General features: G+C 51.0%; 1 protein-coding gene across 1 annotated transcript; it reads right to left on the bottom strand.

The window, feature by feature from the left end:
- Positions 1-1,866: 1,866 nt before the first annotated feature.
- On the bottom strand, positions 1,867-15,529 carry CD2 (CD2 molecule). Its single transcript, XM_036453104.2, has 5 exons — positions 15,384-15,529; positions 14,967-15,251; positions 10,469-10,699; positions 6,360-6,482; positions 1,867-2,228 (listed from the first exon to the last, which is right to left on the bottom strand). Exons 1-5 carry the CDS (start codon positions 15,457-15,459, stop codon positions 1,897-1,899), a joined length of 1,047 nt encoding a protein of 348 aa, XP_036308997.1. The 5' UTR covers positions 15,460-15,529; the 3' UTR covers positions 1,867-1,896.
- Between the last annotated feature and the right edge of the window lie 881 nt (positions 15,530-16,410).

Here is a 16,410-nt window from a genome sequence, read left to right on the forward strand (position 1 = left end):
TCAGGAGGCTGTGGAGTTTCGTCCAGACAGCATTATCCTTGGTAATTGACTCTGGGTGCTAAGGAATAAGCAGTTCAGCCCTCAGTGAAGCTGTCACAGGAAGCCAGGCACACAGACTTTGTGGTTTAGACCTCAGAGCTTCCTGTCAGAGCCTGATAAGATTCACCAAGTGTTAGAGGGGCCAGGCCAAGGCAGCGGACGGAGGCTGCGGACGGAACCACAGCCATGGCACCGACATTTCATATCGCGTATCTTCTCACCGCCTAGTGTTGAAGAACCCTAACGAAAAGCTGTTTTGTTCTCCCCACTTCCCCCGAAGTCCAGCTAGCATGACTCTAGCTGGGGATGGGGTCTGACCTGTAAGCAGTGGTCAGTGAAGACACTTGGGGTTTGATTCAACCAGGTTTTCCCTGAGCCTGCCTTTTGCATGTCATCTGATTGGCTTGCGGCCCCTCCAGTATCCATGGGTTGTCCAGGATGACTCTGTAGATCAGTGGTTTCCACCTTTTTGGGGCCACACCCCACCTAAGCATCTCTGAAATCCTGATTGGCCCCCCCCCCCCGTAATATATAATTCTTATTATTAAAAAAATGAACTTTTAGTCACATGGAGGAAGCCTAAAAGGCCATGAACTTGGTCTAAAGAAGCTTCCAAAGAACATGGCACTCATGGCAGAGAAAAATAAAAGAACGAAAGGACAGTTGAAGTCCTGAGGAAGAAATCACTAAGAAACTGTTAAATAATAATATGAAGTGATACGAAAAAAATAACAAATCAAGTTTCAAAACATATAATAGAGAAGTGAGATGCATGAATATGTTGTCACAATATATATTTATATACAGTATATGAGGCCCCTAGAACCATAAGAAATACAAAAAAAAATCACTGTTAATAACTCGTCTTGAATTGCCCCCCTTAAAAATCAAATTGCCCCCTCTGTGGGGGTGGGGGGAATGCCCCACATTGGGAACCACTGCTATAGATCGTCATGACCATGTCTGAAGGGAGTGGTACCCAAAGAATTACGTTTTCTGGTGCCTCTTGTAGACATTTGTGTGGAAAGGATTCAATTCACTAAGTGAATCTGCAAGCAGGCTGTCAGGTTATCAGGTTGGCTTTGCAGTTGAGCCCCGGGGAACATGCTGATGCTCTGGTGGGGGCGGGGACCCAGGCGAATTGGGGTGACCAAATGTGGTCCCGCTGCCATGCCAGCCAGACTCTTTCTGATGCCGCAGCTTGATGCTGGGTTCCTTTATTTGGTTTTATTTTTTTTAAGTTTATAGATTTTAGAGAGAGGGAGGGAGAGGCAGAGAGATGAAATACATCAATGATAGAGAAACATTAATCAGCTGTTTCCTGCTCACCCCTTACTGGGGATTGAGCCTGCAACCCGGGCACGTGCCCTGACCAGGAATCAAACTGTGAGACCTCCTGGTGCATGGGATGACACTACCGACTGAGCCATACTGGCCGGGCGCTGCTGGGTTGCTTTCTATAATCAGTAGGCACTGGGATCCAGTCAGACCTTTTATTTCACATCTACTGGGAGATGGTAGGCAAGTGTCCCCCGGGCACATCAGAAACCCAGAGTCCCTGCAACAGGCAGGTGGCTGGTAAGGAGACCCGGGCACAGTGGCTGCTGGATGTCGCTCCGGGAGGCGCCGAGCGCTCTAGGTTTCGTGCTCGGTCACCCCTCATCCTAATGATTGCACTTCATTGTCTCTCTCTTCTTGGTGCGATGGCACTTGAGGAGGAGGCCAGTGACTCCAGATGTGAGACTGTGTGGCTGAGGGGTGTGCAGGTGTGGCTCTGGGCCAGGAGCCCGGGAAGTGAGGACGCAGCCGGCAGAAGTGCAGGCTCCAGGACAGGAAGGGACAGTTTCTACCTCTGAATCAAAGGACGTGGTCAGCCCTGCCAGAGGACAGTTTGGCGTTCTCTCTGGGCCCACGGGGAGGTTTCGGTTGAACCCGCGGCGTGGGGAGAGGAGGTCCTTTCTGCTGGTAGACATGGGCGCCTGGGGGAGGAAGAGGCCTCTTCTGGGGCTGGTGCTGGGCACGGTGGCCAGGAGGCGGGGGGCGAGGACCGTGAGCCGGGGGACGATGACCAGGCGGAGGAGGAGCTTGGGATGCGGCTGCAGGGGGAGGAGCTGAGGCTGGATGCTGTTGGGGCCTCCGGCTCCTTTCCTCAGAGGTGTTTCTGTGTGCTCTGAGTTCCAGTTTCTCATCTGCAACAACAAAACCTGTAAACGTCCGAGCTCACCTCTGCAAGGTCTGATGGATGCGGCTCTTTACCGAGTGGCCCTTCTCTGCACACGGGGTCTGCCAGCTGCTCTAGGGGGGTGGTGAGGAGGCAGGGGCGGGGAACCTTTTCTCGGCCAAAGGCCGTTTGGATATTTAGAGCCCTGTTCGCAGGCCATACAAAATAATCAAGCCTGCTTTGGACGGACCTGGAAAATCTGATGCTAAGTGAAACAAGCCAGACTGAGAAAGACAAGTGTCACATGATCTCACTTATTCGTGGAATCTGATGAACAAAATGAATTGACCAACAAAATAAGACCCAAAGCATGAAAGCATGGAGCAGGCTGGCATACCTCAGTGTGGGATTAGGGGATGAGAAGAGATAAGCCAAAGAAAATACATACTCATATGCATAGCCCCCGGACACGGGCAATAAAGTAGTGAAAGCCTGGGGAGGGGGGTTGGAAGGAGGGGGGAGAGAAGGAAGAAATGGGAGATATCTGTAATATATTTTTAAAAATTATTCTGCTATATCTGGCCAAACATTTCATTAACTCACCTCTATTGCCTTGGCAGGGCCAGACCATACAAGACCCGGGGGCCGGATGTCCCCCACCCCTGCCCTAAGTGTTCCCAGACTTGTGGGGCAGACAGATCTGCCACCAGCAAGGCAGAATGAGAGCCTGGGCCTTTGAGAGCTCAGGAAGCCAGGGGCGAGGAGACAGGTGGGGGCCTTTGTGCCTGGGTCTCCTGGGAGCAGATGCTGAGCGCCTGGTGGTCAGAGCCCTCGCATAGATAGGCCCTGAGTGGGCGGAGGGGAGATCAGTAATGACCTTTGTTCCCCCGGGTTTCTCTGTTAGATCTGCCTTTTCCTCTGGCTCTAATGCAGCCCACATTCTAGTGAGGGCTGGAGGGTAGGTTCTCAGAAGTTCAGAAGCAAGCCCCATCCTCCTGCACCCTGGGGAGGCAAGAATTCCTCCCCGGCCACCCCTCTGGGATTCTCTGCTCTGGGGCCTGTCAAACGGGAACACAGGCCCACGACTGCTAGTAACGCAGTTTGTCCTGAGCAGCTTTCAAATCACACAGAAAATGGTGCAGATGCTCAGCCGCTGGCGATCTGGAGGACCCCACCCCTCGGCCCCTCGCCCTGGCCCCTCCACCTCCTTTGGGCTGCAAAGTAGGAGTGGAGTCCCCGTGCCCACGGCCACCCTTGCAGCGCTCTGGAGGAGCCAGGAGGACCTCCTCCCCGGGGTCGCATCATTACAGGGGTGAGGGCTTTGAGCCAGGCCCCCTGGACTGTGTCACCCTGCACCTTCGGGTGATGACGCTGGGCCAGAGGCTTCCTCCACTGCCGACTTCAGGCTCAGGCAGCGTCCACTGTGAGGGCTTAAGGCCACGACGTAGCTTGTACATGTAAGAGGCCGGTGTGCTCCACTCACACAGAGAAAAGGGCACAGAAAGGGCAAACACACCCTCTATGCCATTCCTGGTGCCCCAAGGTGGTGCCCAGGAGGCACAGCGGAGGACTGTGACCTCTGACCCACTTCCCACTGTGGGACAATGGAGCCTTGTTTTCCCCAATGCGGGCAGGCTTGGCCTGTCCATTCATTCACTGGTCTGTTCACCACTGTCCTGTTTATTTGTTCTTCGAAAACGTATTCCTTTTCCTCCAGGTGGCAGGTGCCATTGCTAAGTGGCAGTGGTGGCCCAGACACAAGCACTGTGCTCAGGAAACTACGTCAAGTGGGACTGCAGGTCACAATGCCAGTCTCCACGAAGGACCCCCAGGGGTGCAGACCAAGAGCCCCCGTTGTCCAGGAGGAGGAGGGGTGGTCCAGTGATGGAAACCTCAGGCCGGCGTGGACAGACTAGGCTAGCTGTGGCTCTGTGCAGCCTGTCTGGCCAGCGCTGGGCTGTGGGCCCCAGCATGCCCACATCCAACTAGCCATCCTCACAGGGTCTGCTCCCAGGCTTCCTCCAGGCTCGGTGTCCTTCTCCCTCATTGCAGCTCCTGGTTACTCAGCCCCTGGCTGGGGCAGTGAGGGTGAAACCAGCAAGGCACCCAGGCCCTCACTCTCAGGGTTGCAGGGTCGAAGGTGAGCGTCTCTTTAAGTGTTGCACCCTGAGCTCCTTGCTGGCCTCGCCTAGTCCTGACTCAGCCTGCTGGCTATCAGATTCGGGGCAAATCATTGACCCTCACTGAGCTTAAATTTCCTCATCCGTGTGAATAAGGCCACTTGGAAATTTGAATAAGATCATAACTATGAAGCATAGGTTATAGAGATGAGTGCCTGCCACTATTTTGTCACGATGAGGCAGTCCTTCTGTTGGTCACTTCAGCCTGGTGGAAGCAGGGATTGCCTTGTGGGTGGCGTGGGAGGTCCACTCTGGGAGAATAAGTGGTCTCTGAGCATTAGGTGATGGAGAAGAGGCCATTGCAGGAGGAAAGGGCAGAGAACAGCCTGAGCAAGGCACAGAGGTGAGGAAGTCGTGGGTGCCTCTGGGGCTCACAGGTGATTCTCTCCCGCTGGGGCGGAGAGTGTGGGAAGGATGGAGGTGGAACATGGGGCAGAGGTATGGCAGGATTTAGGGCTGAAGGTCAGTGGCACTCAAATCTGACGGCAGCTCAAGGCCACCAGGTCCTTCCTTGGGGGGTGGTGGGAGTGCCCATTCTAAGAGTGAGGGGACCCAGTCCTACAATGAATGTGAGGTTACACAGAATCTGAGGGGCCTGCCCATGGCTGGATGCCCCCTGTTGGACCCACCTGCAGCACGGGGTCCCAACAGTCCCATCCCGGCACCTGTGGAGACACCCATTGTGCCGTTATAGCCCCCTGTTATCCACGGTTTCACTTACCTGTGGTCACCTGCAGTGCAAAAATGTTAAATGGAAATTTACAGAAAGAAACAATTCATACATTTCAAATTGCACGCTATTCTGAATAGCGATGACATCTTGCTCTGTTCTGTCTGGATATGAATCATCTCTTTGCCCAGGGTATCCACTCGTATATGTATCTACGCCGCGCATGCTCCGTTAGTCACTTAGCAGCCATTTAGTTATCAGATCGGCTGTCGAGGCACCTCAGTGCGTGTGTTCAAGTCACCATTATTCCATTTAACAATGGCCACAAAACCGTTCACATAACTTTTAATACAAGGTATTGTTATCATCTAGTTGATTATTAGTCACTATTGTTCATCTCTTACTGTGCCTAAAGTTATAAATGAAACTTCACTATCAGTGTGCATTTGTAGGGAAAACATTGTGTATGCAGGCTTTGGCACTGTCTGTGGTTCCCGGCCGCCACTGGGCATCTCGGAACGCATTCCCACAGGGAAGGGGGGTGGTGGCTGTATCTGGACACATTGCCTCCGGGGGCCTGCGTGCTCTGTGAGCCAGCTCCCCGCTGCTGAGCATCACCTTCTTCACCTCGGTGGGTTGTCAGACGGGCCTGATTTGAGGGACAAACACCCAGGGGCCAAGCACCTCCCTCTGAACAGCCAATTGGAAAGGGAGGCGTGAGCACCTGGTTTTAGAACAAGGGTGTCCCTGCGGCTCCCGGAGGCCCTGAAGTTTTACCCGTGCTCCGCAGGATTGGGCAAGGTGTGTGTCCACAGGCATGTGTTTTGAAGCTAACCAACCCTCCTACCCACATAGAGGTGTGTGGCTTATTCAAAGCATAACCACACTCAGGGACAGCAGGGTGATGATTGCAGGGGAAGAGGGGGATGGGCGGAGGGGCAAGAGGACACAGAGGGGGCAAAAGATGATGGAAAAAAATGCATACGTATGTACATACGTACATACATACATACATACACAAATAAATACATAGTAAAGTCCGCACTGCCTTACGCAGCGTCGGCTCAGGAGGTGGACGACAATGGGGCCAACCCGGATTGAGCTTCGTAAGCTCCCACACGGTTGCCACTGAGAATTGTTTTTCAGAAGTCAAGCTAACCACAAATGGAACAAACTGTAACCGCCGGTTACAGCCCTGACATTCTGAAACTGCCGGATCCAGGCGCAAGTGTCCTCCCCGCGAGTCATTTCCACGGGGATTTTGCCCAGGCCTGCAGGGGCGGGGAGTGAGGCGGGAGAGGGGGCTCACCGTGTTTCCTTCGGTGCTGTTTCCTCCTCTTGCTGATGAAGAGAATGAGGAGCGCCACAAAGAGTAAGAAGAAAACGCCTCCGCCACAAATGCCGATGATGAGGGGGACATCCAGCCCTTTCTCTGCAGGAGGAAAGGGGGGATGGTGGGGCCGTGTTAGCAGAGGGACCACCTCTGCTCAGGCCTGGGACTCCTGCCTCCCGAGTGAAGCAGATGATGGAGCTTAAAAAACGCAACTGCTCAGCCTCACAGAGGCCAAGCTCAGGGAGGGTGGCGGAGGGTGTCTGTCCCCAAAGGCGCCCCGAGGAAGTGCCCTCTTGGGCTGGACCACCTGATCCTTCCTGCGCCGGGGGACCGCCAGGGCCCCCAGAAGGAGGCCATAGCAGAAGTTCAGATCTAGAAGGAGGTTAGAGACGATGCGGTATCACCTCGAGGTTTGCAGACAAGGCCCAGAGAGGGCGGGTGAGTTGCCCAAGGCCACACAATGCTTCCTGAGTGACTCCTTTAAGCAGCTGCTTGTCTCAGAGTTTCTGCACCATTTATACAGCTTCACCTCTGGCTGCCCTCCTATACCAGTTGTTTCCCTCACCCTCTTGGCCAGGTAGTGACCAAAGACTAAGGGTAAATGTTCTCCTTATCCAGCCCGGCCCCCTGACCGCACAGCCAGCCCTCCTCCCAGACATCCCGGGCCTGGGAGAGAAACCCTGGCACACAGTGAGTTAGCAGCAGCAGGGGGATTGATCTCCAGCTCCCGCCCCTCTTCAGTAGCTGTAAAGCAATGAGAAAAACAATGACTCAGTGTTTAGGGAAAAGGGTTTGAGTTCCAGGCTCCTCTAGGCAAGTGCTGTGTGACCTTTGGCCAGTGACTCCACCTCTCTGAGCCTGTGCCTTTCTTTGTGAAACGGAGATGATGAAACTCATCACAGGGAGGCTGCTGGGAGTCAGTCAGAGAGCGGATGTGCTTTGTAGACTGTAACGCAGCACAGAGGGAGGTCCTGCTCTTAGCCAAGCTCTGTGTCCTGGGGGCTGCTCCCGGTAGGGCTGCTGGGCCATCTGCCCTTTGTGAGTCAGTGGCAGCTAGAGAGGCAGCCGTGGGGCCAGGGGCCAGGGGACTCAGACATCTGGAGAACAAACTGGAGCTCAGCACAGCATCACAAAGAAACCTTTCTCCAGCCAAACTTTCCTAGGGAGATCCTCTTTCACACGGAGCCCAGGAGCTAGCCCGAGGCCCAGAAACCTAACCGACAGGCTGCAGTGGTGTGCTAGTCCCTGCTCGCTTTGTCCAAGTCTCTCTGACCATCTCTTTGCCTGCCAGTTGCACATCCTCTGGTCTGAGGATGCAGGGGCTTCCTTTAGAAAAGCAGGCGTGATTCTAAACTGCTGTGAAACGGGTCTGAGGACGTATCTGTGGCTCTTTGGGATCGGCTGGCTGGGAGGCAGGGCCAGAGGCTGCTTGGAGTCTCTCAGGCTGAGCAGAGAGCTTCCCAGGTTCTGAGGCGGGTGGGCCAGGACAGGCCAGGACTCAGCCAGGCAGTCACCAGCTCGCCTTCTCTCGGTCCTCACACGGACGGTCACACCCTTCCCTTGGGGATATTATAAAGTCAGTCCCCAGGCTTGTCCAGCATGGCCCTCTGGGGCACCTGGCAGTGCTGTCCGTGAGAGACATTCCAGCTTGTCTCAGAGGAAAGGAACTCTGTCAAGGTCATCCCGCTATGTTTGGACAGACCTCTGGCTCCCAGAGCTGAGCACTACAGCAGACTCCCCAAAACTGGGAGCTCACGGTGTCTGAAGCCAGCCACCCTCCTTCCTGCCCTCCTCGGAGAGAGGTGCCCGGAAGTGTATGTTCTGGGCCCTGCCTCCCGTGTTCTGGTTTTAAGTACATAACCACCTATCCTGAGCCCACGGTTAGTCTTCTCTCCACTCCTTTCTGCCTTGGCCTTTCAGGGGGAAACACCTGATCCTTTTTAGGGCCTTCAAGAGAAGCACCCCCCCTCCCCAGTCTCCCCTTTTCTTCCCCCAAGCCCCGATATTCCTCCCATCTCTTTTGTGGCTCTTCCCAGTCCGGCTCCTGCTCTGCATCATAGAGAAGGAGCATGAAGTTTCTGTCTTTACACCATATGTAAGGGGTACAGGGCATGAAGTTTCTAGTCTTTGACCCTAGGCCCTCTCTCCATCCCTAATACACATACATTTTATCCTGATGGAATGTAGTTTAAAAAGACATGAAGTAGGTCGTCAGATAAGATACAGGATGCCCAGTGAAAGTTCAATTAAACAATGAATAATTTTTAGTTTAGCTACTGACAGGTCCCGTGCAACATTTTGAAACATACTTATGCTGTCTTCTTCTTTGCTAAATCTGGCAACTCTAAGCAAAGGCCCCCCGAAAAGGAAAAGGGGTTGTAAAGTCAAGGAGGGGCCGCTGGCTTCACTGTGCTGTGATGACAGGCAGACACACGGAAGAAGTGATGCTGGTCTACCTGTGTTTGGGGCACACTCACAGATGGCCCCAAGATCCTGCCTCCCGGGATTCCCGTCTGTGTCATCCCTTCCCATTGACTGTGGCCTGGGCTTACTGGTTGCTTCTGACGGCTAGAATACAGCCAAAGTGCTGGGCTTCCTATCACTGCTGAGATTGTTAACAAATGTTCCTGACTTTTGTCTTGAGACCTTGTTCTTGCTCCTGCTTAGATTATTCAGAGGGAAGTTGGCGGCCATACCGTGAGGCAGCCCAATGGCCCGCATGAGTGATCTTGGACATGGACCCCTCCATAGAGCCTAGACATGATTGACATGGCATACTGCCAGGATCTGGATTGTAGCTTCATGAAGGGTGCTGAGCCAGGACCATCAAGTCACTCCCAGATTCATGACTCACAGCACCTCTGCGATAATAGCTGCTTGTTGTGTTGAGCCACACAATGTGGGATAATTTGTTACGCAGCAAAATATAACTAATTCAAAGAATATATGTGAAAAAGCCTTACTTCTGCCTTTGCACCAGCCCACGGCTGCTTCCTAGGGTCACTGGCCAGCCATAGTCGCTGCATAAACTCAGGACTTCAGACCAAATAACCGCTTTTGTGTTCAGTTTCCCTTCTGGGGGTCCACCAGACCGCACTGGGAAGGCAATCACAGAGTCTCAGATGAGTAGACTCTTGGGAATCAGGGGATCATTCTCCTTGCGGACCAGGAGGCGGTGGCCCAGAGGAAAGGAGCTCTGTCAAGGTCATCCCGCTATGTTTGGACAGCCCTCTGGCTCCCAGAGCTGAGCACTACAGCAGACTCCCCAACTTTACTTCTGGGGGCAGTGCCAGGCTGGGCTGCCAGGAAAGGGCTTAGACTCTTAGACAGAAATGCAATTTGGTGGGAAAGTTCATTAATGAGGTATTGTAGGGGTGCTGCTAGTCTTTGACCCTAGGCCCTCCCATGTTCTGGTTTTAAGTACATAATCACCTATCCTGAGCCCACGGTTAGTCTTCTCTCCACTCCTCTCTGCCTTGGCCTTTCAGGGGGAAACACCTGATCCTTTTCCGGGTGCTGGTGCCAAAGCCAGGCTGTCTGTCCTAAGGTAGGAGGAGCACTTTCTCACTGCGCTCTTAGTCCTCCCGGCCTCGAGCTCTCCTTCTCCCAGCCCCCTAGCTCCGTGTGTTTTCCTGCAGCCACTGATAGGGGGCGCTGGCCGTGACCCGCACCCCAAGGGGATCTCTCCTGCTCTCTTCTCCGTCATTACAAGGGGAGTCACCACTGTGATTACTGACTAGTCGAGGGACCATGGGCAAGTAAGTTCTTCTCTCTGGGAAGTGGAGATTTGCATTAAAAAAAAGCCTCTACAACTCCTTCTGTGTCTTTGGTTTGGCCATTCTTTCTCCCAAAAGATCTTTTTAATTGCCTGAGGTTGTATGGCGTTTGTGGGAGGGTGCCATGTGGGTAACCATAGCACGCCACCTCCTCTTTCCTCTAAGTCTTGCCTTGAAGGTTTTTAGGGGGAAGGGGTGTGCTTTCAGTTCTCATACTGAATCAAAGCTGCCTCCCAGCCTGGCACCAGGGCCCTGGAGTGGGCCTGGCAGACTGTATTTGAGAAGTGAACTGGGGATGTTTGACAGTACCTGGACAGTCAATGTCCGCCATGCTGGTTTCCTTGCTGACACGGTTAATTGCTGTGCAGTTGAATTGTCCATTTGGTTTAGTCGTCCACTTATACGTGATGGCCTTCTGGCCTTCTTTGATTTTGATCCTAGGTCCATACAGTGTTATTTTAGGGTCAGTTCCTTGTGTTACCTCACAGGTTATGGTTGTGTTGATACAATTCCAATTTATCACAGGTTTTGAGACTTTCTCTGAAAAGAAAAGAAAAATCCCATTCATATGAGTCAACTTTCTGATTATGATATGATATACCTTTTTATTGATAAGCATAGGTCGGGAGGAGGGAGAATAGAGTAAGTTTGAGATCAAGGAGCAATTTCAAAGACCCCCAACTATTTTCATAAATAATTTTTTAAATCAACACAGCACATTCAGAGAAAATGCATTTATGATAAAGACCATACGTACATTAAACCAGTAAAAATGTATCACATCAAATGTTTAAGTGCTGTTTTATACCTTAAACAGTTCTCACATACATGATAACATACATGATATCGTTAAATCCTAGCAAACAGAGAGGTTGATGTTTTCCTTCCTAGTGGCAGATGAAATGCCCAAGGCTCTGAGAGGTTCAATTGGGTGGGTTCTTGCCCAGAGCGGCCTGGCCCCGCATTGTGAATGCCTGTTGGACCTCATCTCTAAGAGAAAGATGAGAAAGACAGGCCCGACCTGCTGTGACAGGGACAGCATGTGCCAAAGCCCTGGGCCAAGTGTAGGCACTGATGTTATTGGTGGTAGTTGATCCATTCGTAATCATGAATTCCTTGCTTTTCTGACATGAGAATCCTCAAAGAACCTGGCCTTGGCATCACATGAGCCAGGGGCAAACCCTACCCCACCAGTTGTAGCTGTGAGACCTCTGATTTCTCCTCTTCTGCTTTTTCTCTCCTACTTCCCTCTGGCCCAGACTTGCCACCTTTCTTGCCCGGGGTCTCTCCATTCATTATGCTGATGGATAGCTTACTTTCCCAGGATCCCCTACAATACCTCATTAATGAACTTTCCCACCAAATTGCATTTCTGTCTCAATATATAGGCATGTAGGAATTAAGCTTCCCACCCCCATCCTTGCATTCTATGCAACCAAGAAAGAGGAGGATGCAGAAATGCCATCAAACAACAAGATAGGGTTAGTTCATAGTCTGGGGTGGAGTCAAGGCATTTACTTGTTTTTTCAGAATGGAAATATTCTTTGTTCTATTTATAAGACTGACACCCCATCATGGTAAAAATTGATTTTAAAAGTTTCAAGAATAAAAGTCACTTGCAATTCCACTACTCGGAGCCAATAATTATTAATGCTTTGATGTATACCTTTAGCAGATGTTTTCTACGCATTCCATACACATATAATGTTTTAAAAATGAAAACTGTATCCTGTGATTTTGTAGTCTGCCTTTGTTCCTTCACTGATCTTTTATGACATTTTTTTCCCTTAAGAATATCAAGTATGTCACCACCATTGTTTGTAAATGATGTATTCTTCATTTGGTGAATAATTCTCTAGCTGCTGGGGGCTTTAAAATCCTTCCCAGTATTTCACTAATATAAACCACACGACCACCAGCAGATTCTCCACGTCCTATCTTTGTATATATCCTCTGTCAGAGGGCTTCCTACAGAGGAATGGCCAGATCAAAGGGAGCTCACCCCATAGGTGAGGACTCCTTAATTCTAAGTCTAACCGCTTCTCCACTAACATCTGCTTTTAAAAGGCTTCCCACTGTCTTCTCAACCAGCGGCAGCGGCCCCCTCATTGAGGGGATTTGGGTGCCAAGACTGTAGCCAGGCTGAAACCGGTTTGGCTCAATGGATAGAGCGTCGGCTTGGGGACTGAAAGGTCCCGGGTTCGATTCCGGTCAAGGGCATGTACCTAGGTTGCGAGCATATCCCCAGTAAGGGGGTGTGCAAGAAGCAGCTGATCGATGACTCTCTCTCATCGATGTTTCTAACTCTATCTCTCTCCCTTCCCCTCTGTACAAAGAGTCAATAAAATATATTAAAAAATAAAAATAAAAAAGACTGTAGCCAGGAGAAGCATGAAGAAGCAATGAGATGGAGAGGGCACTCGGCAAACAGGCACTGTGTCCCGGGCACCGCAGGCACCTGTGCAGTCATTGAAGCCATGTCTCACTGAACACCCCAGGCAGTTATTATTATGAAAAGCACACTGAGAGCAGATAGAGAATTTACTCAAGGCTGTGTGGCAAGGAATGGTGATGCGCTCTCTCTCTCTCTCTCACAGATTGGGGGGGTGGGGGGGGGAGAAGAGGGGTGGCTGTTGTGTCATGGAAAGATCTCTATCTTTTGGCCAAGGAGTGCAGGGTTTATTTGGGGGGGGGGGGGGGAAGGGGAAACTACAGATGTTTTAAAATTGATTTTGTTGTTGGTTGCAAGTCCCTGAGCATATTAACCGCCACTGAATTATACACTTTAAATGGGTGAATTTTATGGTATGTCAATGGTGTCTCAATAAAGCTTTTGGAAAGAAAGAAAAAAAAAAGTCACCATCTTTGTTGAAAAGAAGCCCTGGGCTTGGTCCTGACTTTGCAGCATGCAGACCTTGAGACTTCGGGCAGGTCGCTTCTGTTTCCTTATAGAAAAGAAGGGGGTAGTGACAGCTGCCTCCCAGGAGTGCTGGGACCCTCACATAAGGTCATGAGAGTAAAGCGCTGGACACCCAGCAGACAGGCACTGGGATGGCTGCCATACTAAAGAAGACAGGAGCGGGAGGCACGTGTTCCAAGCAGGACCCCGAGCCCATGCTAGCAAGAGTCTTGAGATCTGGAGCTTCCAGGGCCCCATACGCAGAGGCGCCTTCTGGCTCCATTCTACGTCCACCCCAGTTCTGGGATGTTCTCTCCATTCAAATTTGAGGGCCAGGCTGTGGGGAGCTGTCTTGTGCAGGGAGCGGACAGTGTCTGGGATTGTTGGAGAGGGGTGGCTGCCAGGCCACACACTGAGGACAGGACTGGAAGGTGGCCCTGGGCAGGAGGAGGGGCCTTGCCCCAGGTGACATTTCCTGTGTGAAGCACAGAAGTGTTATTTGCTCAGAGTGGTTGCCTTGTGCTCGGGCTGAGGTTCCTGTCTACCTCTCAAGGCCAAGTGCAGCTTCCTCTTCTCACTTTGATGTTTTGTGTGTGTTTTTAATCCTGAGGATATTTTTCCATTGATTTTTTATCTCCCACCTCCTCAAACCCCCCTCCCCATTGATTTTTAAAGTCAGTAGAAGGGAGGGGAGAGACACAGAGAGAGAAACATCAATTGGTTGCCTCTCACACAAGCCCTGACCACGGCTGGGGAGCAACCTGCAACTGAAATACATGCTCTTTGACTGGAATCAAACCTGAGACCTTTCGGCCACTGATCGATGCTCTATCCACTGAGCTGAACCAGCTAGGATCCTCTTTTCACTTTGTATCACCACCCCCCCACCCCCCCCTTCCAAGCAGCTTCTGGACATTCAACTGCATGTCATTGAAAATTTCACTTTCTCTTCCCTCTGCCCCACACCCATGCCATCTGCCTAGGCTTTCTCCACAGATGACTCTCCATAGACTCACCCTTCCTCATTGATGGGCATCCTTTAGTCCAGGCCAGAGGGCGTCAGCCTTTACTGCCAGTCACAATCACCTGACAACCTTTGGACCCTGCTGGTGCCCAGGTCCCACGCTAAAATATTCTGACTTAATTGTCAGGATGGAACCTGGGCACTGGCAACTTTTAATAGCCTCTCGGTTGATCCTAACATGCAGGCAGGGTTAAGCATCACAACCCAGCCCCTCTCCCCTTCCCGGGACACAGCAGCAGCCCCGTGGCCAGTCTCCTTGCTACCGTCTTCAGTGTGCACGCTGCCCTCCCAGCCATGCACAGACACACAGAGCCACACCTGTGTTTTCTACGGAGGCCGGCAGAACCCACTTGGACCACTCTGATGAGGACTGTGGGTCAGTCACCAGGGCTCTTCATCTTTAAATGCATCCTTCCCAGCCTTTTCCTGCCATACAGCTAGCTACTCCTTCAGGGCATCCTGGCTGGAAATTGTCTTTGTTGGAAGGTCCACTGCTCTCCAGTGAGCCTCACCTTCCCTGCTCCCACCTAGCTTGCCCTTCACCATCCACCTGGAATGCCTCCCTTTTCTTTCGCCACTGCCTGCTCCCTTCTCCTGACTAATGCCGCCTTAATCCGGGTTCTTTGCTCAGCCCCATGTTCCCATAACCACTGGAGAGATAGCCAGTTCCAGGCAGGCGGACTTTGTGTCAGCTGTGTTTTTTCACACGTGGATTCCATCTCCCACAGCACGGAGCCTCTCCTGAGGCAAGAGGGATGCCTCAGTTTCCCCATGGGCTCCTCCAAGGCTGAGGCGGGGGTAGGAGATATTGGGTAAATGCTATGCCCCAACTTACTAAAGAGCACTCATATTGAGATGGAAGAATTTAGGGAACAAAGACTTACCTAGAACCTTCAGATGAAATGTTTGCGTCAAGATGTTCTGTCCTTTTGAATTATATAGGTTTACCTCGTAGCTACCACTATCATTTCTTTGCAGATGTTTAATTTTCAGAGTTCCATTTTTGAACACTTGGTATCTTTCCTTTTCCTCATTGGGCTTTCCATTTGTATATCGTATAATCCTTGCTTTGTCTTTTTTCCATACTCTGTCATCTATAATGTCCTCCCTTGGATGACCAATAATGTCCACGTTGGTGTCTTGGTGCAGGATTCCCAGGACCTCATGAGCTACACCTATAAAAAAACAAGACAGTTCCTGAGGCCTTGAGACTCCCCGCCGGGCACAGCTGGCTGTAACCTCTCGGACTCTGCACTCACCTCAGAGCCTCTAAAGAGGCTTGGAATGGTGGCAGTGGAGACCCACTGCCAACTTACCTTTGGTAGAAGGGATGACAATCAGAAGGAAGCTGGCTAAGATCTTACATGCGAAGTTCATCTTGGGGGTTAGTTTCCTTATTGTGATTCTGAGCGTTAGCACAAGGAAGTCAAGTTAGACTGGAAGAACCCACCCCCATGAGCTTAACCACGTGCCTCTCTTTTTTACTTCTTTTACAGTAGCATAGAGTGCGTGTACACACCCACACACCCCCACACACCCCCACACCCCCCACACACACACACTCACTCACTCACACACTCACACACACTCACTCACTCACACACAGAGCAAACCAACGCTGCTGAGGTGCTCCTTTGCCGAAGTAGGCACACTGAGGAGTGTGTGTTTTCTTCTCACTTTTTAATTCTCACCAGCACCTTGGGGGGTATTACCCCCCATCAAAGGGACAGACACTGAGAGGCTGAGTCACTCAGCATCACCCCTAAGTTAACAAGGACCCCAATTCTACCAGGTAGCCCACCTTCTAATCATGCTGCTCTAATGTCTCTGACAAGATCACATGGAAATATAGGTAGGTGTTCAAAAGCGAATAGCAGCCTACAACTGTTTATCCGATGGTTATTAATACTAGGAAATGAAGACGTCTGAGATAACTATAAAAGTGGATTTCTTCTCTTTCTCCAAATGTGTTCTTGAGGTTTTAAAACTGTATTGTGATAAAAAGGAAACAAATATAAATTGAGTCTCAGTTCTAAATGTTTGAAATACCCAAATCTTACGTTTAGCATACATTTGTGTAACTCTATTAAAAATTCACAGTTAGGCAAATAAAAATGCGTTCCAAAACAAACAAAAATGCATATAGATTATGAAATACTATTAAGCAACCAGGACAAATCATTAAAAAAACATTTAAGGTGGGTAACACTATTGATGGTGAGAGAAAGGAACCGATGAGGAGAGAAGGAGAAGGGAGGGCGGACTTGGAAGGAGAAAGGGAAAGAAAACTGGTGATGCAGGCAGAGAAGCAGAGTGACGGGGACAGTG

Source organism: Pipistrellus kuhlii, unplaced genomic scaffold (genome assembly GCF_014108245.1).
Source record: "Pipistrellus kuhlii isolate mPipKuh1 unplaced genomic scaffold, mPipKuh1.p scaffold_m20_p_24, whole genome shotgun sequence".
Lineage (NCBI taxonomy): Eukaryota > Metazoa > Chordata > Mammalia > Chiroptera > Vespertilionidae > Pipistrellus > Pipistrellus kuhlii.

What these genes read in the sequence shown, in the direction of transcription:
- CD2 (XM_036453104.2), bottom strand. Translation starts at nt 15,459, where the DNA reads ATGAACTTCGCATGTAAGATCTTAGCCAGCTTCCTTCTGATTGTCATC. An exon ending in ATTTCATCTGAAGGTTCTAG is followed by an intron (nt 10,700 to 14,966) that starts GTAAGTCTTTGT and finishes TTTTCTTTTCAG; the next exon opens with AGAAAGTCTCAAAACCTGTG. An exon ending in ACAGCACCGAAGGAAACACG is followed by an intron (nt 2,229 to 6,359) that starts GTGAGCCCCCTC and finishes TTGTTGTTGCAG; the next exon opens with ATGAGAAACTGGAACTCAGA.